Source organism: Bipolaris maydis, assembly GCF_028858645.1.
Source record: "Bipolaris maydis strain C4 unplaced genomic scaffold PSV08scaffold_6, whole genome shotgun sequence".
NCBI classification, from domain to species: Eukaryota; Fungi; Ascomycota; class Dothideomycetes; order Pleosporales; family Pleosporaceae; genus Bipolaris; species Bipolaris maydis.
The window spans coordinates 651,452-670,919 of record NW_027093862.1 but is presented as its reverse complement, the minus strand read 5'-3'; the positions used below and the strand labels follow the sequence as shown (position 1 = coordinate 670,919).

The following is a 19,468-nucleotide window of genomic DNA, read 5'->3' as shown; positions in this document are numbered from 1 at the left end:
GGAGTAAAGGAGATGCATGCCTAAATGGCTGTCCTCGGGAATCGTGGTGTGTAGGTGGGGTTGGGGCGGTATAAGGATACCGACGACGGCTACCCCTCAGATGACATGCAGCTTCCTACGTCGATAACTCAACATAATTAAAGATAAATCATCAGCCTTTCGCACTTTTAAGGAATCTATAAAGTCAGCAAAACACGGTACCAGCAAACATGGCGTCTCCCGCGAACATTGACATCAAGAACCTCGTTGGACGATGGAGTATGGTAAGACTCTGGCGAATGCCATGATTACCAAATGAGCGATGCTTCAACAGATCCTCTAACGTTACCTTGCAGAACAAGTCTGAGTCTGATGCCTTCGATCCAGTTCTCTCCCTCCAGGGCATCGGCTGGCTCACACGAAAGGCCATTGATGCAGCAACCCTGACCCAATACTTGAACCAAAGCACCGTTGATGGTTCAGACGGTGCGCCTACCACGCACATTAAAATTGACCAGGTCCTCACCGGTGGCCTCAAGGGTTCGCCCGAAAAACGAACCCTGGACTGGACCTACCGCGATCACACCGACTTTATCTTCGGCGTCCTCAAAGGCCGTTCCCGCTACTCCACTCTCGAGAAATTCCGGGAAGAGTCCAGGGAAACAGGTGCGACGGATGAAGATATCAAGTACATGACTGAGGGGTGGTTGGAGGAAACCCAACAAGGAGATATTGTAGAATGCTTCGTGTCCAATGCGGCGAGCAAGTGGATTTCATGGAACGTTTGGGGCTTCGCTGAATCTGGCGGGCAGAGGAAGTTGATCAAGAAGTTTGCTGTTAGGAAGATTGATACGGGTGCGGTTGTGAGGGTGACGATGGTTTACGATTACCTTGGTCCATTGGAGAAGTAGTCCGCATAAAGTATCGTCTACGAGTCAGCTCGTCCTCATTGAGCTTATCTGCTGAATCTTAAAGTTGTCCTTTTCTTCATCGTATCCGTGTTTGAAAAATCCAATCTGGTAGTCATATCCCTCGAGTCCACAACTGTCGCACAGAATGTATTGCCCATGGTCGTGCGACTCTGCACAACGTTAGGATACAACTCAACGTTTTGGTCAGATCTTCGTGCAGTAAGGCTCATGTATGGGCTCGCACATATTTTCTTGTTCTTTGCACCTGATTGAGATGCAGTGACGTAGTGCACGTCGCTCATGTCAGGCTTAAATACGCAGTAGGCTTGCTACTGAAGGGACCACAAAATCAACAACATCTCTGGACTCGTCCTTTTGCATATTCAGACGGCAACTGGCAGCTTCAAGTTGCGACATGATTGTCTCAAGCATCACGGCCAATCTCTTCCTCGGCCTTGTTGTCTTGACTTCAGCGATATTGATCGTGATCATGATTTACCTGCTCATTCGATTCGTCAATCGGCACAAGAGAAAAGTTCATCCTCGACAAGATTTCGAGCCGAGGCTTCTCGACCCCGAAAGTGGTCGCGAGTCTCGTCTATCGCATCGAATTTCCCGACAGCAAACACAGCAAGAGCAGCGAGAGGACCTACTGCAGCACTACTCATCAGTGTCACGGCCACCATCTATCGAACTTCTTCCCGAGATCAAGACTAGTTCTAGTGATGACAGAGCAAGTGAGTGGTTGGAACAGGGTGTCACCGACAAGGGGTTCAATGTGGTTGACGGGGACCTTGGAGAAAAGAAGCCCGAGATGCGACAAATGGCGGTCATGAAACCAAAGAAACACCTGAGATGGAAATGTACAGACGAAAACACGAACAGTCATGACGGAGTGGCGGGGGTAGCTGGAGATACAAAAGGTGACGGAACAGCATGTACGGAATACCGACCGGAGAAGGCACTCGATGTTGCTGTTTGATTTGGGATATACGGGCAACAATCGCATTGCTGGTTCATCGGCTAGTTTTGAGCCTCCATTGTTTTCGCCGAGCATGCGAATGTTCTCAGTGTCGTTGTCCTTAGATGGTTCTATGTCAGCATTCTATTAACACACTTTTATGCATCGGTTGCTCAGTCAGTGGTCTCGCAAAAACTGATATCATGCCATCGAGGACTGTCAAATTCTATGTGGCCTAATGGTTTACCTAGCACATCGTCGAGCAGAGATATTCAATATGTTTAATGGTAAGACAAGGTCAATGAGTAGCTGCATAGAGCAGCTCACGTAGTTGTTGTTTTTATGCCTGTTCCGCCGGCTAAGGCGTAAGCCTCGCCGACATGAGCAACGAATGCTGATCAGCAGAGATGCAGATACAGGGGTGAAAGACGTTGCGGTATGAACATGGAGGAGCGGATACCCTTGGCCGTTTTGGGGCTAGCGCCGAAGCTCGGGCCGACGCAGCGACTAAATTTCATGACTCTCGTAAACAACGACTGTTTGGGCTTGATGCCTTGAGCTATTTCTCCTCTAGTTCACTGTTACGGTGACTCTCTCTCTCTCTGCATCCAAGGGCCAGAACTCTCTATCAACGCGCCCATTTCCGCATACGTAATCGCAGCTGCGTACCAAAACCGCGCCGCCGTCTGCCCCACTCGCTTCCCTCCGCCGCGAACACCCCACCGCACGAGCACACGAACGCCTCTATTCGCGTCACCCAGCTGCAAACATGTCGGGCGATTTGGATATCGACTTCACGCGCCGGAACAAGAAACCGCGCCCGCTTTCTGAGCACGAGAAAGAGAAGCTGGATGAGTTCGTTGACGCGATCCACTACTCGGCAAGGTCGGTTGTTTGTTCAAGGAGCGGTCAGCGCGGGCTGTACTGACGCTGGCGATAGGTACTCGGACGACGTTTACGAATATCGCCATGTGCAACTGCCTAAGCAGATGCTGAAGGCGATTCCCAAGGACTACTTTGATGGCGCACGAGGCACACTGAAGCTGCTATGGGAAGAGGAATGGAGGGCACTGGGAATCACTCAGGTACGGGCACCGACTGAATATGCATACCTCTTGCTGACATGAAGACAGAGTTTGGGATGGGAACACTATGAGGTACATGAGCCAGAGCCGCATATTTTGCTCTTCAAGTACGTTTTGTTCTTTGTGTGTATACGGCAGAGCTCAGACTGACTGAATACAGGCGACCTATCAACTACCAGCCGCCCATGCACTGAAGAAGAGGATGCCTCTGCGCGGCTTCCGGCTTTCTTCACGTCAAACACGACACGCGCAACACTTTGCGCAGACTATGACGGCACTCGGCATAGCCTTTTTTTTCCTTGGGATACCTTCCTGCTTGTTTGTCGATTTAGAGCGAGAGACGCTAGATATAACGACGATATGATCATGGCAAAACACATGATGCGCTACATGGCCTTCATACGAGGCGTGTATTTTGGGATTCCATTATGCGAGGGGGGGTTGGGGGGGTGAACGAGTGCCCAGACTTTGTACATATGATTATCACAGGAGCTTCGCCGAGGGCATGAGCAATCAGCAGATTCCGTGAAATTAGTGCACGGGTAGTGACTGTTGTAGTAAGAAAATCAACAACTGATCCCATTTTGCACTGCATTCCCTTGTCCGCTAGCGATGTCAAGAAGTTTGGCTTTGAGACTGGTGTTTCTGAGGGAAGATGGGCCACACAGACCAATCATGATGATGAAAGCCACGAACATGATGAGTATTTCACACGTTGTGCCCCTCTCAAAAAAGTGTAGTTAGAGTAGAAAAAAATTAGTACCTCAGGTGTGACGGTGAAGACTCATGGCCAGTCACAGAGCTTTGAGCTTTTGTTGCTGATTGGCCTAGTAATGGTAATCATACTCACGTGTGCTTTCGCCCAACGTTGAAATTTCATTTTCGTTATCAAAATCCCTCGAACATTTAGAAGTAGTATAGTGGATGTTTGAAAAAGAAAAGATGTACCTTTTATCAGAGATGATGGAAAAAAAAGAAGATGGTTTTGAATGGAGGGGAAAAAAGAACTTTGCTTCATTAACAAAGCAGAGCCATGCCCACCATTACACATAGATATTCGGATGTTTCTCTCACAAGATCATAGAGTAATGTATAAAATGAGCATTTCTGTGCCCGATTTTTGCTTTGCTTACCACAAAGTCAACTTATGTGTTTATATTGTAGTGGAAATAACCCCAAAAAAAGTTCGAGAAGGAAAATCGACATGAAAGCCGCTGGGAGCAGCTAAGACACTGTGGCTCTTGTAAAATTGTATGGTGCTAATGCTAGTAGGTGTTGTAAGAAGATTGATTGATTTTCATCGATATTGGTAAGTAGTATATTGCCATGTCAGCATTGGCGTGGGGTCCCCAAATGCCGCGGCAAATCTTGTAAACTTTAAAGCTTAAACGGGCGAAAAACAAGTCCCCCAGACCCCAGATCCCAGCTCTGAAAATCAATCTGACAAGAGGGAGGGATGAGACGCAAAGGATATCCCAGATTTTAAGGATTGGCGATGCGCCTTGTCAAAACAACCTTATAGCCACATCTCAATAAATGCAGTGCGCGCGCTACAGTTCCCGTGTTTCAGAAGGTGTCGTCAGCGAGACAATGAGAAATGTTCAGTGGCTATGCAGTAGCTGTATTGCTATCACAAGTATGTAGTCTCACACCGCCGGATGGTACAACATGGCGTGAAGAGGCGGCTTGTCGGTGTAGGTTGCTGATGTAAGTAAGTACAAGTAAACATGGCTGGTTGATGCTTGATAGACGGCAGCTGCGACAATAGACGCATAAGAAGACGGGCGCAGAGCAGGTAACATGGAGGATTGGATCCGGAGAATAGCGGCCCGACTTGCCAAACGATGCCATTGGGCTAAGCATAGTTCGCTCGCGTAGTATGCTGTCACATGCAGATCTGCGATCAAAGATCTCGTAATCGTAACCATGGAACGCTGATGTGTCGGAAAATTGACGCGGTTGGGCGGAAGTAGACATCCTTTGGGGTGGACCAGTGAGGGAGCGCGGAGTCTGAGCGGGCGGAGCAGAGGTCAAGGGTGGTTACGGGCCTTTGGAGGGTGATAACGACTAAGGGCAAGGTTCCGTTGTTGAGAAATTGGAACACGGCCTTTAGCGAGGCCAGATAGGGCAACGCAGAGAGTGCAGCTGGGAGACCCACCTGTCGGTTTGCAACGAACATGACCCAAGTCTGAGGTCGCTGGCAGCGCAAGGCTAAAGGCTGGAGCTTTTACGTACACAAGCGTAGATCTCGACCGTCCGACCCCAGCAGGCGAGGGCAATTGACCGCGGCTCGGGAGCGACATGGGCTCGAATGGGGCTCCAGAGGAGCAGACGAGGCGGGTATGACATCACCGGGAAAAGAGAGGGACGGGAGATGGGATTGGCGGAGCATTCCGGAGGCTGCGCATTGCCGGTGGTCGGAGGGCAAGACGTTTTGCCTGAAGGGCGAGCGGTGAGGGTATCGTGGGCAGGGTTGGAGCGGAGCAGACATGGCAACCAAGGGACCCACTCGCATGTAAGTATTTCTAGGGCACTGTGGAGAAGACGGTCGCGCGACACGTGCGGAGGGCGCCTAGAGTACGCTGGCACAAGTGCAAGCACAAGCCATGCAGAAGGGTGATTGGCAGGTCGGAGGGGAATCCTGGCATAGTCAGCGCGCGGGAGAGTGACATGGAATTGCTGCTGCTGCTGCTGCTGCTGCAACGGGGTGCGGTATACGTAAGCAGGCCCTTGGGAGGCAGCCAGCCGTTACGTACACGGATGCAGCGCCTGAGATGTGCAGGTGGCGAGGCGGGATCGGGGCAGAACGGTCGGTTGCAAAGGGACAGGCAGAGCAACGGGCAATGATGTCGTGGGCAGGCGGGCGCGGTGATGGGCAGTTGGGTGCGTCGAGTCGTGGGTGACGTGCATATGCCAATGGCCCCACGGATGGAGTCTGGTAACGAGTACATAAGAGCAACTGGCCCAGACAGGCCAGCTGGGGCGTGAGTAGTGCAGCGCAGCAGATAAGCTGCTGGGCTGGAGTAATGGAAAGATCAAACGACGCAGGTGGGGGAGCGGTCGTGCGCCGGCCATTGGCCCGTCGTGCCTTCCTTATCTCTCGGCTGTACGTAAGATAGCACAAAGCAGGGACGGCGCTATGCCCCATCCGGCCTACTGCCCTGCCCATCCGTGCGCGGTCCATGTCCAAACCCATCCCGAGCACATGTCTGGCACAAAAGACAGTGCCGGCGCTCTCTCCAAGGCAAAAACATATACATACATACATACATACATACACACTTGCAAACACACAAACACCCATTCACCCATCGTCTACCCTCCCCGACCATGCACCCCCCCTCTCCCCGCTCCACCTCCTAGCTCTCCGCCCCGGCACCAGCCCAGGCTTCCCACGCCGCTCCCGCCCCGCCGACGTCGCTCCATCTTCTACACTGTAGTAGTTGGCCACACGTTCAATGACGGCGCGAACCATCAGCCACCTCATTCTCCTCACAGCCGTCACCGGCAATCTGGGCCCTTGAGCAGCCGCTCTCCTGTCCCTCTCCCGCCCTCCGCTGCATTGCCCAAATATATTTGCTCTTCTTGGCATAGCCCAGTATCCAAAGTGACCTCGCCATCTCCCACGCGATAAGACCTGCCACATACCCTGCTCCGATAGCAAGATACTTGCATCCTGATCCGCAGTCTGGCCAACGGCCCATAGCCTCTCATAGCCTTATCGCCCCCTTCCACGCCCGCTGCCCAGCCATGACGGCCGTAGCAATGCAGCAGCCTGCCATGGGCCCACGCCCAGTCGTCTCCATAGCACCAGCTCGCCCTCGCACAGTACACAAGTCGCCCTCGACCAAGGAGAACCTGACCAAGCCAACCTCGTCCAACGGCCCCGTCTCCAACATCCGCTCGCGGAGAGAACGCCCCTGTGACGCCTGCAGACGGAGGAAGAGTCGCTGTGTGATACACGAGGGCGCCGCCCTGTGTGTCCTGTGCGAGTTCCACAAGCAGGACTGTACCTTTGTCCAAAGTCCTCTGCCCCGCAAGAGAAAAGTCGTCGACGGCGAGAAAAAGGATTCGCCCAGCAACACAAAGAAGAGGTATGTCTAGGCTCCTCCACTGCCCCGCGTTCGACAAAATGTCCGATGGCTTGCTTGGCCAAGGAGCAACCACTACGGACATATACCACGCCAAACTGTCACGTGCTCACGTGCCATGCCCTCTACCTGCCTTTTCCTCCCCACCCCCTCGTGTGCTTTTGTATCCATTGCCTTTTTGAATATTCGTTTTCGGCTTGTGCTTTACCCCCAGCTAGATGGCATGACTGATACCGTCTGCTAGATCCGTCGACTCGGAACCTCCTCCATTGGCACTGTCGACCCCCACCATCACAGCAACGGCGCCAAGCCCCCCATTACAACCACAATCACCACCACAACCACAGTTGTCCCACGTGCAAAGTCTGCACCTACCTCAGCTTGGAGAGACGCTGGGCCTGCAACGGCGCCAGCACAGCAGATACATTGGTCTGAGTTCCCCTTTCGACTCTCTACTCATTGGCCTCTCCCAATTCGATACCCATAACGAATCTACTTTTGATCTCGGCACCCTTCGACGAGTAAACGATCATGAATGCTTCATCATGCTACCTGACGAGAACACGCAAGATTTTGCCGGCGAGTCCGAGGCACTGACTCAGGTCGAGCAGCTTGTGCACCCACATGGCCCTGCCTTGCTAGACCTGTACTTTCAAGTAGTACATCCAAACTACCCCATTATCCAAAAGCACCTTTTCGTCGAGCGCTATCGCAGTGGCGATCGGGGCTTCTCACCCGCCCTTCTAGCTGGAATGTACATTCTGGCCCTAAACTGGTGGTCCTTTAATCCCAAGCTCGCAAGCTATTCCAAACCCGATGCCGCTCGGCTGGAAGCGGTTGCAATGAAGGCATTGACATTGTCAATGGAGCGGCCTAAACTGTCAACTGTGCAGGCAGGTTTGTTGTTGCTTCAGCGTCCAGAAGCAGATTCATGGAGTCTGACTACGCAACTGGTCGCCGTTGGTCAAGAATTAGGCCTCCATCTTGACTGCTCCTCATGGTCGGTCCCTCTCTGGGAGCGTGGATTGAGGAAGCGCATCGCATGTGCATTGTATATGCAGGATAAATGGAGCTCATTGATCCACGGTCGCCCCTCACACATCTTCAATGCTAACTGGGCAGTCAAGCCCATCACTGAAGAAGACTTTATTGAAGAAGGAGACGGATACGAAACACGGCAAGAAGAGACTGAGGACGAAAAAGCAGATAGCCAGCGAGGACGAATACTGTTTGCCCAGATGATCGGACTTACCCAAATCATGGCAGAAGTCATGGACACATTTTACACCCAAACTGCCATTCAAGATTTCGCAAATGCAGGCAAAAAGTCCACTGAACTCATTCTGGCACGCGCCAAGCCTGTACAAATAAAGCTCCGCCAGTGGCACGAGAAGTTGCCTGCTGAAGTTAAGATGAACACACCGGACAAGGGCAAGCTCACGTCGACCGGCTATCTGCACCTCGCATACTTTGCGACAGAAATCACTTTGCATCGACGCATTGTGCAGTCTCTTGACTCGACCAACCCAGACTCTTACGGTCTTTTCATGTGCCGCAGTGCTGCCAAGACGCGATTGATTTCTGCCATGGACTTTGTCAACCGCCTTAAGCCAGAACATCTGCAGGCCTTCTGGTACTTTGCTTCCAAGGTCAACTTTACCCTCATCGGAACTTTTGGATCGCTGTTGTGGGCTACAGCACCCGCCAAAGAAGAGGCCGAGTTCTACAAGCTGAGGTTGTGCGAATACCGCTGGACCCTGTCCGTCTCTTCCAAGCGCGCCGACTTTCTCGATTACGCAGTCTCCATGCTGGACGCTAGCCGCGCCATGCTCAGCAACCTAGCAGAAAAACCAAGTCTGGCCGAGCAGATTAGCAACGCTGGTGTGCCCCCTGCAGCACCTCCGCGACAATACTCATCCTTCTCAAACATGGGGCCGCCACAGAGTTCCAATGGGTCGGGAAGGTATGAGCAGGAAGACATCGATATGGCCGACGGTGATGACCTTCGAAGAATGTCATCTGGTGAAAGCTTTGACGGGTTCCACGATGGCTCGCAGTATGGTAGTCGTCCGCATACGGCTGGCAACTCGCCTCGCTCTCAATGAGCAGGCTCTTGATAGGATTTGGTGGTTACGATATTGGAATGGTTTTGGTTATTGGGTGGCATATACTAGATTTGTTGGTTACGATTTTTAGCGATTCAGCGACATCTTTACTGTTGGATGGCAGGCGTTATGTACTGGTGGTGCGCGCAGATATACCACAAGGGCTTTCGCATATTGCGCGAAAATGGCGCCATATCGCGACACACAACGTCCGACACATGTGTGGTCGGCTCCATCAGCTTGCTTTTGTTTTGTGCAAAAATAGTTATGATCTCATGTTTCATGTTAGCGCAGGTCGCGCGCCTTTGGTACATCCAGTGGCTTTAGAGAATGAAGCATCGGTATTCTGTCTCTTTTGAGAGCAGCACAAGCAGTTTCAGCCCCGTAGTGAGTTGTAGTAGTGTCGCTACAAAAGAAAATAAGCACGAACAATTTGGAGAATTGCATGTGGTGTAATGACGCTGACATAATGCGGTGATATTATAGTGAACTGGGTTGAGCAGTGGCTGTGTGCATAACATTGAAGCTATTCAGAGAGACAGGGTCAGCTGCGACATGCCCGTGGTCCGTCGTTAACGCAGGCTACGGGAGTCGGGTGGGCCCGCGTGCCGCCTCCTCTTGCTCTGAACAAAAGCACTGCCCACGCCACGTCGGGAATAAGCACACCTATTCTCCCTCAGCCATTTACCGTTCATGGAAAGGAGCAGATGACCTGTTCATGCACATAGGCATACTCCATCTGAGAAGCAAGTGTCATGTTGTAACCAACAAACAAACAGTCACCATTGGCACAGTCGAGCGGCACACCTTCAACCCCTCACAACTCGTCACAATTTGTCATGTCAAAAGCCAGAAAAAGAAATGCCCCACCTCCACCTTTCGCTTGGAGCCAGAGAAATCTGAGCGACCCCTTTATCCAACCTCTCAGTTGAAGAAAGTGAGAAACACAAGAATGCAGGCAGCGGCATCGCCTTATGCAGCTGGTGGAAACATGTTGCTTGGCAGCCCGCCGTACTAGCTCTCAGCCGTAACATACGGGATGGGGCGTTGTCTTGGGCCATTTGGGGGCTAACCCTCAGCTTTCCGTCGATCTATCGCGGTGTGAGCTTTCTAGCGGATAGACAGCTGAAAGGAAGGATCACGCAGTCTGGTTGCCTTATTACCTTTCTCTCTTTTTTCCGCTATCTGGGGTTGCCCCTGAATGTTACAGTCGAATCCTTCTTTTGCTACGTTTGCATCCACTACAGCCTTGGTACGATTTTGGAATCGTCATACAAATACAGCAATAAACTTTGCTGTCCCCGGGCATAGCACCTCCACTCAAGTATCATTGCATCTTATTCCCTGCCTTTGACCCAATCTACCATGACCGACGACGACAGCAAGGCCTGGGGACGACGCCTAGTCATATGCTGCGACGGGACTTGGCAGTCGAGCGTCACTATCGAAACAAACGTCCCATCCAACGTCACTAAATTATGCCGCTTGATTGCCCGTGTTGGCTCAGATCGGAACAACCCCTCAAAAAAGTTTCACCAGATTGTCTACTATGATTCTGGAGTGGGAACAGGAAACCTCAGCTCTTCTGAAAGGAACCGACAAGGTGGTACGGGAGCTGGGTTAGCAGAGAACGTCATCGAAGCATACAACTTCATCGTGCAAAACTATGAGCCGGGTGATGAGATCTTCTGCTTTGGCTTCTCAAGAGGCGCCTACACTGCGCGTGCAGTTGCAGGACTCGTTTCCGACATTGGGGTCATAGCACCGATTAGCATGCAGTTCTTCGCGACACTATACAGCCTGTATCAGACAAATGATGAAGGGGTTGACTTTCGTGAAACACAAGCATGGAGGTGGTTCACTGAAGGTAAACTGAGCAAGAAGGGAGAAGAGATGAAGAAACAGGGTGTGGATGTTAAGGCAATTGGCCTGAACGATCTCAAGCTACTGGCAGAGGTGTGGGAAATTCGACCGCATGGAGAACTCGCCGTCAGTGAAGACAGCAGAAAGGTGAAAGTCGTCGGTGTTTGGGACACTGTTGGATCTTTGGGTATACCGGATATGATGGGCTTCAATCTAGCCTCTCAGAGAACGCAATACGGTTTCCATAATGTCAAGCTGACAGAGAGTAAGTCGCACAACTAGAAACATGAGATTGCTGCTAAGCACTCACTAGATATTGAACATGCATTTCAAGCACTGGCGCTAGATGAACGACGCAAAGCTTTCCGTCCGACTCTTTGGTATATTCCAAAGGATCTCGTCGACGATCCAAACCGGCCTACACCTGAACTCAAGCAGGTCTGGGTGCGTAGTCTAACACAGCGTATTTGAGATAACGAATAAGCTAACAGCGATCTGTTTAGTTCCCTGGTGTACACATCAATTGTGGTGGCGGCTCACAGGACGCTCTTGGGGAGATGAAGGGGGACTCAGAAAGTTCGTTCCCAATTTGGAACTGAGCTAATGAAAATGCTAACTATGCTTAGACATATCAACAGCGACTCTGTGCTGGATGCTTCAAGTCATCTCTCCTCACTTGACTATAGACCGACACGCCTTCTCAATGCATCTCAACCAGTACAAGCGTTGGCTATTCCGCATTCGCTACGCCTGCACTTATTACCACCCAAACACACTGCAAAAGATGTGGGACAGCGTCCCAAAACTGCCTTCCATTCCATTCCTGACCTCTCGTGGCAAGGAGCTAAAACTTCCGCGTGCTTCCTCACCACATGCACATGAGAAGTTCGACTTCAGCTGGGGCACTGGCCCCCTCGTTGACTCGTACACCACAATGTATTACCTGAATGGCATGCATGTACGCATGCCTGGTCATGAAAGCGGCGAAGAATATGACGAAAAGTCAAAAGTGCACACATGGACCAAATTAAGAGACTTGGGTGATACGAACGAGTACATTCACCCCATCACCTACTTTCGTAGTCTAATAAGGGGCTGGGAGTCGCACTCACCGCTGGCAAAGTCATGGAACAGGGAGGCTTGGAAAGAGCAAGGCAAGATGAGGTTCTGGTGGTACATGGATGGCGAGAAGGAAAAGTGCGCGCTGCCTGAGTGGGTAATTCTCCCAGATGAATCGAATGGCGATTACAATTTTGAAAGGAAGTGGTACAATGAATGCGAGAGTTCTGAGAAGACACTCGAAAAACTTGCCAGTATTGGAGAGTTTGGCAGGGAAAGGGACTTTTTGGAGGTGATGGATGAGAGGCTGGGATTGGCCGATGGCCGGCTCTCGAATGTGGCGCCATGAGCAGTGTCTATGCTTCGCTGACTTTTGGTAAACAGACTGAGAAAAGTGCATGTTCTATTTTTAGGAATCACTATTGTATATTTGGCGATACATAATAGTTTAAGGCCTCGATTGACATTTTCGGTCTCTACTACTACTTACTACACTTCGATCTTTCTAGCCCCTATTTCTTTCACGATGCACTCAACTGTGCTTGCCTCATCCGCATACAATTATGTATCCTCGAGGAATCTCCTTTGCGTTGTTTCCTCGGAGTGGCATGCTATCAAATCAATGCTGTATCAAAGGCAGGTACATTTGGCACCTGCACTTCCCTTCACCTGTCGTCCAGCAACGTCATCGGCCCCAAATATAAACCTCGAGACACCGCACTTCATTCCAAAACACCACTTCTTCCCCGAACTCTTCCATTCACCTTACATCCTCCACTTCAAGAACCACCTACAACTACCTCGAATCCTCATTGCTCACTATCAGTGAAATTCTCAGTGAGAAGATGTCTTCCGATATGAGCAGTCTTGCTACCAGCCAGCCAAGCCAATTTCAGGACCAACTGGAGGCCATATTGGACAAATTGAAGACTGATCCAAGTAGTATCACGGCTGATGACGCTCGTCTTCTGTCTGACAACTTCACTACACGTGATGAGAGAGCGGTGCGCATTATCTTCGCCGTCGAATATCTAGCTATTGCTAACAAGGTGTGCACCATCAGGAATCTAGTCACACTCAAACTCATCGCCGCTCGCTGTTGACGGCCGCCAAGGACCTGCATGGCGCCGTGGATGACAGCCCTGAGGAGGTCACTACAGAGGTCCTTCGCACCACACAGAGTATTGTTAGCAGTAAGTGTAGACACCTGTCACACCCCCCAAACATCTTTTGTCCATGAACAAGACTTCATTAGGCATCAAAAGTCTAGATCACACGCTGACACTGCCACAGAAATGCAGAAGGCTCTTGGCAACACAAACGTTCTCCATCCAGAAGTTGAAGACGAGCTCCAGGAGGAAATCGCCAGGATCGAGCCCAAGATTGCCCAAGGCACAGTGACAAAGGCTGAGGCTAATCGACTCCATTCGCTCGAGGCTCGTGCACATGGACACACCGAGAAGGGCGGTATCACTGCTGCCGCTCAGTCTGTTGTCGCGAGACGTGAGCGTCAGCTATCACCAAGTGGCGGCCCTGAGGCCTTACAGCCCTCGGACAGTGAACAGCCCCAAGGAAACAAAGGAAGCTTTACATCATCTGAACAGCAATCTCAGTATGAAAAGGAAGAAAACCTTCTGCAGGCAGCGGACGCCGTCAAGGATAAGATAGAGGAGGGCACTGTGACCAAAGCAGAGGCCAGCCATCTCCAATCCCTTGAATCTCGCGCTCACGGTGATACCGCCAAGGGAGGTATTGCTGCTACTGCTCAATCAACTACTGCAAGGCGCGAGTCGAATGCTAACGATGCGTGCCCTTGCGCTGACAGTAAGAATACCCTATCCTCCAAAGAGCAACCCTACCACAGCAAAGAAGAGAACCTTCGCCAAGTAGAGCTCCCAATCCGACTGAAGATTCAAGACGGCACCGTCATGGCAGCCGAAGCCAACAAGCTTCACTCGTGCGAGATGCGTGCTCATGGGCATACTGAGAAGGGCGGACTGGCCGCTACAGCACAGTCTGTTGTTGCCCGTCAGCAGAAAACTCTCAGTGACACTTCCAACTCGCCTTACCCCTCGGAAACGGATACTGAATCACGCAAGGAAGACATTAATGTCGGCAAGGAGCCCAAGAAGGTCGAGGGAGACTTGGGCGATGTGCTAAAAACAGAGAACGAGGCTCAGTGAGATCACTTCGAACAACGCAGCTTTGTTCGTTGTCATGCTTTTGAGAAGATCATCATGGGGGTGTTTCCGAGCATATATTTGAGGAGGAAGATTAATTCGTGAGGCGTGCAGAGAACGTTGAAGCCAGATGTGCTAAACAACAAGGACAATACGAGAATGTATGTTTAGATGAATCGGCCTAGTATCTTGCTAATGAACGGTACTTTCTTGAAACCAAATTCTTTCTTCTTCTGTTTTTTTTTTCTTAGGCTGCTGTCTTTGGTAACATTGGCCAACTCAATTCACTGCCTGTAGCAATCAAGTTGGTAGGTAGACGACAAACGCAAGATAACAAAAGGCATCATACAAGTGATGATGCTGGAGCATTGTCTATGGTATCGAAAATGCTACATAACCCATTGAGTATCAACGGGCAAAAGAAAAGGGAAGAAAAGGAATTAATGACAAAAAGTCCCAGAACCGCTGAATGCAAAACGGTCTCCCACAACCACCACCCCGACCCCAATTGACCAAACAAGAAAACACAAAGATCAGGAAGCAAGAAACTACTTGATCTCCGTCTTGCTCATCAAGTCAGCCAGATCATCAACCTTTGCATCCTTGTCCTGAGCCACATTACTCTCCTCAGCCCTCTTGTCATCAGCGATCTGTTTCGCCGCACGGTCCTGCGCCTCTCCCCTCTTCTCCTCCTCGTCGCTCTCGTCCTCGTCCTCCTCATCATCGCTCTCGAGCTCATCCAGCTCATCCAGACCCCAGTACTCGTCATCGTCGGCCTTCTCGCCAGACTCTTCCTTGCGAGCATCCAGGACCTCGCGCAGCTTATCGAGGCTGGGGTCTTCCTCGTCAAACTTGTTGCCGTTGATTTCGATGCGGCGGAGGAGGGGGAGGGCGGTGGAGGAAGCGGAGGCGAGGCCTGCGAGACCCTTTGCGTTGATTTCGTTGAACTGGAGGCGCAGGACTTCGACTTTTTTGTTTTTGCCCTTTTCCAGAGCGGCGGCGAGGGCGATGCCGCCGCGGCTGCTGAGAAGGCAGTCGCCTACGCCGAGTTCGCGGAGGTCGGTCCAGTTTACTACGGCCTGGCTGAGGGCTTTTGCGCCCATGGCAGTGAAGGTGTTGTCTTGGAGGTCGAGGGTGTCGAGCTTGGTCAGGTGTGCGAGCCCGTTGGTGATGAGGTGGGAGATGCCTTCCTGCCTGATACCGTTTTGTGTCATCTTGATCGTCTTGACGCCGCTGTTTGCTGCGTATGCCTTTGCCCATGCGGCCATGCTGCCGTTTTCTAGTCGATTGCGACCGCAGATGACGAGCTCCAGGTCTGGTACATCTTTGCCTTCCTTGCGCGCGGCTTCCTTCTTTGCGGCAAGTGCAGTCAGCGCATCAGCGACAAGCACACCAGCAGCTGGGCCGAGACCGTTGTTGTTCAGGTAGAGGTAGCGAAGTGGGGTATGTTGCGACAGAAAGTCGACGAGCGGGGCAACAGTGTTGAGGCCAAAGGCATTGTCGGAGAGATCAACGGTGTGGAGCTTTGGTAGCGTGAGGAGGGACGTGAGGAGGTGCGACAGCGCAGGTGGAATCTCAGAGAGAAGACGGGAGGTGAAGATGTCGGCGAGGTTTGCGACCTGTTGTTCATGTCAGTCAGTGCCCCTCAGTTGGCGACAACAAAGGGAAGTTTTCCATACCTGCAGATTCTTCTTGGTCTCCAGAACCTTGGCCAGCGCCTCGCTGGCTTCGATACCCAGAGTGTTTCCCAGAAACTTGACCTCTTCCACATCGTCGTTGATCTTCAACTCCTGAATGTGCGGCTCAATGTCCGCCGCTGTGGTGAGTTTCAGACCCTTGCCCTCGATAGAAAAGACCTTTGCGCCAGCCATAATTGTGTTTGAATGTCCCTTGTAGTCGTGGTAAAATGCAGTCTAGCAGGGGGCGAGTGAATAATATTCAACGGGCGACAAGGTCGTGTGAGTCGTGGGGCGCAATGTTTTGGCGGGCGTAGTGGGGGCTGATTTGCCTAGACCCGTTGAAATCTTGCAGGGGGGTTTGCCTCGTGGAGTGGCCGCCGCGGGAATGCGCGCCAAGACCAGGCCGATTGATGACACCATGCCCGGCGGGAACTTTTGGTGCGCAATTCCGATTGCTAAGCATCTTTCCATTCACCACCATCACCACACATACACGCATAAAACATGTCCTCAGGTATGCTTCCAAGAAGATGCAACTATAGCAGCGACGCCAATTAGCTGACACAAGGAATTACAGTACCACCCGCTGCCGCCAATATGGGCTCAGACCTCAAGACATCCGAAAAACCGAAAGTGAAGCCCTGCTGCGTCTGTACCGACCAGAAAGCGAAGCGCGACGAATGCATGCTGTTCTCCACCTCGAATGACGCGCAAAAGGAATGCGCAAACGTCATCGACGATTACAGACGATGCATGGCTGGTTATGGCTTCAAGATATAACGCCAATGGACTCTTGTGGCGACTGAGTTAATGAATGGGTGGGAAAACATGGACAACACGAGCATATGGGTGGCGTTGAATGTTAGACGGCATCGTTTCTTTGTTGTACAACATGTATCAACAGAATTGGAATCTTCGCTCCGAATATCTAGCCGGGGTATCTCAAAGAAATACTGAAATCCTCCCACAATCATTTTCCTTGTTCCTAGTTTGTTTTGCTTTTAGCCTTTCCGACCAATTCACTCTTGACCACAAGCCGCCACAGGCACCACAGGTAGCAAAGGCCGAACCCCCCCGTTCCGACAATTGCGTTTGCGACAACCCAGAGATCCGGTTTGTCTGCTGGCGGAGGGAAGAATGCCTCTACGATATGCCATCCGACCATAGCAATGTAGATGTTGATGTGCAACACTTTGCTAAAAATATCAAGTCCGCTTCGGCTGCCTTCATAATAGGCAGAGAATGAAACGGGAGGAAGACCTAAAAGATATGCCCATAGAAGTGAAACGACAAAGTACGGGACCCGCAGTTCGTCTCTCTTCAATAGCGGAAACATGGTCCACACACCGAGCATGTTTGCGAGTCCTACCCATGCGCGGGTACTTGGTAGTAGACCTTCATGTCCGCCAAGAAGTAGAGTCATAGGCAACAATGGCAACAAAACATTCTTCTCATGCACCTGGTATGAGCAGAGGAAGAAGCCCCATGAAACCGCTGCGAAGGCGAGCGGAAGAATTTGTTTCTTCGGCTTGAGGAAGATGATCAGACATGGCGGCAGAATGGCAACTGACGTCGCGAGGAGTGCCAGCCGTTGTAGTGACTGGATCGGATAGCGATGCAGCTTGTGAAAGGTATGGATGGTACACCAGATGTTGGCGACTTTGTCCTCGAATAGCCCTCGGGAAAAGGGAAAGATGCGATGGATGGACTGCCCCACCTCGAGAACATAAGGGTAGTACCAAGCCTCTCTGTTCCACGGTGTCATGAACCATTCCACATTTAGTAGCGGAGGTTGTGTTTGGAGGCCATGGTAGAAGCCAATGTAAACATCATGTGCCACACCTGCAAGAAATGGCAGATACAATATAGCAAAAGCAGCGACAGTAGTCAGCGCAATGGCAAAGAATCGTACAATGTTGATTTGCGGGAAAACGCAGATGCCCAGGAGATAGGCAAAGATGGCAGGCGCATAGAATAGCGCCATCTGCTTAAACCCAAGAGCACCAACAAAGAAGACACAACCCCAGAGAGGCCTCCCAGCGACCACGCTTGACAGTGTGGCAACAGCGAAGCCGAGCATAACGGTGTTGTATTGGAAGTGTCCATGGTCAATCAATATGGCTCCTGGCTGCATCAATATGGCTACCAATGCAATTGACGATTCCCAGATGTTGACACCTTCGAGGCGGGAGAATCGGCGGAGGAAGATGACGAGGGCGGGGACGTAGATGAGGTATTCGGACACAAGGACGGTGGCTCGCATGTAAATTTTGAGGGACGGATCATCGAGGCCGCGCGACTCGTGGAATTCGAACCATTTGGGGTTGATGGCAGAGCCGCTATGACAATCGTCAGTATAAGCGTTGCATGTCTAATGAACCAAACATACATGGCCCCCAGAAGCCAACTGTGGTATGCAGTCAGAGGCGGATAGTCTAGTCCCCACCACTGCAAGTCAAAAAAGTACCACAGTGAGACTGGGACGTGCTGCGTGATTTCCATCCAGTGGCGCTGCGCTTCAAAGTCTCCATGCATTGGCGGCGATTGATAGCCCGAATATCCCCAGAGACCAACGGCCCAGCGGAACAAGCCGACGGCCATGAGTATGAGGGGTATGGTGATCCATTGCGACACAGTGCCTTTTGCAGGCCACAGGAACGCGACAAGGGGAAAGGCTGGTTTCGTTGAGTTTGTGGATTGGTCGTGGTCGAGGGTCCCGTGTGCGACCTGAGCAAGAGAGCCTTCTTCGATCTTTCTCCGCCGCCGCGGTTTATGGACTGCTGGTGAAGCCATGATGACACTGCTTGAACAGGAGTTGCATGGCTTCATGGTTCGGACTCGTGGAAGAATGACTACGCCTTACCGTAGTGGTGCTAGCGTAGACCCGCGTAAGCTCTGGCAAACTGTGCAGGTCGTAGTCTCCAACGTCGAAGCAGGTGTGCAAGAGCACAACCGGGAGTGCCTGGTCTATTGAATACATTTGAATTGTCAATTGGATTACAGTCTATCGAGTTTGTATGAGCAACATGTGTGGAAGCAAAGTGCTCTGCGCATAGCCAAAACTGGCAATTTTGCTCTTAGAGCATGCGCATACTCATGCATGTGCATCTACACAGTAAAGAGCCGTGCTCGCAATATACAGCTCCACTCTCTGATATCTACGTCCGCGTATCCATGGCAAAAACAGCGTCCCTTGCTGGACCCTGAGCCGCTGCTTTGCTGCCAAATACTGCCTTGACCGTGGCCGGCCAAGTTCGCCAGTGGGGCGGTTTCCGTCTTGTGTAGCCACACAACGCGTCGCGGCGCAGAGCACGGGCCACCGTCTCCGCTGAAAAGTTCGGCGCTGATCTTTTCTGCGCCTCCAGGTATTAAATGCCAGCCTCTCCCACTCAAGCACTCACCGTCTATCACCAATCTTTCACCTTACTTTTACCTCGAACATTATCAGTTCGAGCATCATTTGAGGGCTTTCGCGAACTTCAAGTGGGCTACTGAGGGCAACATCCAGTACCAGATCATATCACAAGTCAGTGGGCAACGTTTGGCATTTCCTTG

At 51.4% G+C, this 19,468-nt stretch overlaps 8 protein-coding genes across 8 annotated transcripts; 6 read left to right on the top strand and 2 right to left on the bottom strand.

Annotated features, from left to right (window-relative positions):
• Nucleotides 1-30: 30 nt before the first annotated feature.
• On the top strand, nucleotides 31-1,007 carry PSV08DRAFT_361702 (uncharacterized protein). Its single transcript, XM_014225865.2, has 2 exons — nucleotides 31-263; nucleotides 336-1,007. Exons 1-2 carry the CDS (start codon nucleotides 210-212, stop codon nucleotides 888-890), a joined length of 609 nt encoding a protein of 202 aa, XP_014081340.1. The 5' UTR covers nucleotides 31-209; the 3' UTR covers nucleotides 891-1,007.
• Nucleotides 1,008-1,305: 298 nt separating this feature from the next.
• Nucleotides 1,306-1,872, top strand: PSV08DRAFT_246808 (uncharacterized protein; the record flags this gene model as incomplete). Its single annotated transcript, XM_014225864.1, has 1 exon — nucleotides 1,306-1,872. One exon carries the CDS (start codon nucleotides 1,306-1,308, stop codon nucleotides 1,870-1,872), a length of 567 nt encoding a protein of 188 aa, XP_014081339.1.
• Nucleotides 1,873-2,620: 748 nt separating this feature from the next.
• PSV08DRAFT_401373 (regulatory subunit of cyclin-dependent kinase) lies at nucleotides 2,621-3,373 on the top strand (the record flags this gene model as incomplete). Its single annotated transcript, XM_014225863.2, has 4 exons — nucleotides 2,621-2,736; nucleotides 2,792-2,936; nucleotides 2,985-3,043; nucleotides 3,097-3,373. The coding sequence occupies 4 exons, from the start codon at nucleotides 2,621-2,623 to the stop codon at nucleotides 3,128-3,130; spliced, it is 354 nt and encodes a 117-aa protein (XP_014081338.1). The 3' UTR covers nucleotides 3,131-3,373.
• Nucleotides 3,374-4,577: 1,204 nt separating this feature from the next.
• On the bottom strand, nucleotides 4,578-6,011 carry PSV08DRAFT_389431 (uncharacterized protein; the record flags this gene model as incomplete). The annotated part of the gene is made up of 4 exons (XM_014225862.2): nucleotides 4,578-4,946; nucleotides 5,095-5,147; nucleotides 5,172-5,665; nucleotides 5,693-6,011. 4 exons carry the CDS (start codon nucleotides 6,009-6,011, stop codon nucleotides 4,583-4,585), a joined length of 1,230 nt encoding a protein of 409 aa, XP_014081337.1. The 3' UTR covers nucleotides 4,578-4,582.
• A 551-nt stretch (nucleotides 6,012-6,562) lies between these two features.
• PSV08DRAFT_221997 (fungal-specific transcription factor domain-containing protein) lies at nucleotides 6,563-9,581 on the top strand. Its single transcript, XM_014225861.1, has 2 exons — nucleotides 6,563-7,030; nucleotides 7,338-9,581. Exons 1-2 carry the CDS (start codon nucleotides 6,687-6,689, stop codon nucleotides 9,130-9,132), a joined length of 2,139 nt encoding a protein of 712 aa, XP_014081336.1. The 5' UTR covers nucleotides 6,563-6,686; the 3' UTR covers nucleotides 9,133-9,581.
• Nucleotides 9,582-10,497: 916 nt separating this feature from the next.
• PSV08DRAFT_361699 (uncharacterized protein) lies at nucleotides 10,498-12,498 on the top strand (the record flags this gene model as incomplete). Its single annotated transcript, XM_014225860.1, has 4 exons — nucleotides 10,498-11,260; nucleotides 11,309-11,439; nucleotides 11,499-11,571; nucleotides 11,622-12,498. 4 exons carry the CDS (start codon nucleotides 10,498-10,500, stop codon nucleotides 12,401-12,403), a joined length of 1,749 nt encoding a protein of 582 aa, XP_014081335.1. The 3' UTR covers nucleotides 12,404-12,498.
• A 401-nt stretch (nucleotides 12,499-12,899) lies between these two features.
• Nucleotides 12,900-14,237, top strand: PSV08DRAFT_178336 (uncharacterized protein; the record flags this gene model as incomplete). The annotated part of the gene is made up of 3 exons (XM_014225859.1): nucleotides 12,900-13,103; nucleotides 13,169-13,247; nucleotides 13,348-14,237. The coding sequence occupies 3 exons, from the start codon at nucleotides 12,900-12,902 to the stop codon at nucleotides 14,235-14,237; spliced, it is 1,173 nt and encodes a 390-aa protein (XP_014081334.1).
• Nucleotides 14,238-14,565: 328 nt separating this feature from the next.
• On the bottom strand, nucleotides 14,566-18,719 carry PSV08DRAFT_409332 (glycosyltransferase). Its single transcript, XM_014225856.2, has 5 exons — nucleotides 18,303-18,719; nucleotides 16,929-18,252; nucleotides 16,489-16,563; nucleotides 15,914-16,123; nucleotides 14,566-15,853 (listed from the first exon to the last, which is right to left on the bottom strand). The coding sequence occupies exons 1-5, from the start codon at nucleotides 18,704-18,706 to the stop codon at nucleotides 14,783-14,785; spliced, it is 3,084 nt and encodes a 1,027-aa protein (XP_014081331.2). The 5' UTR covers nucleotides 18,707-18,719; the 3' UTR covers nucleotides 14,566-14,782.
• Between the last annotated feature and the right edge of the window lie 749 nt (nucleotides 18,720-19,468).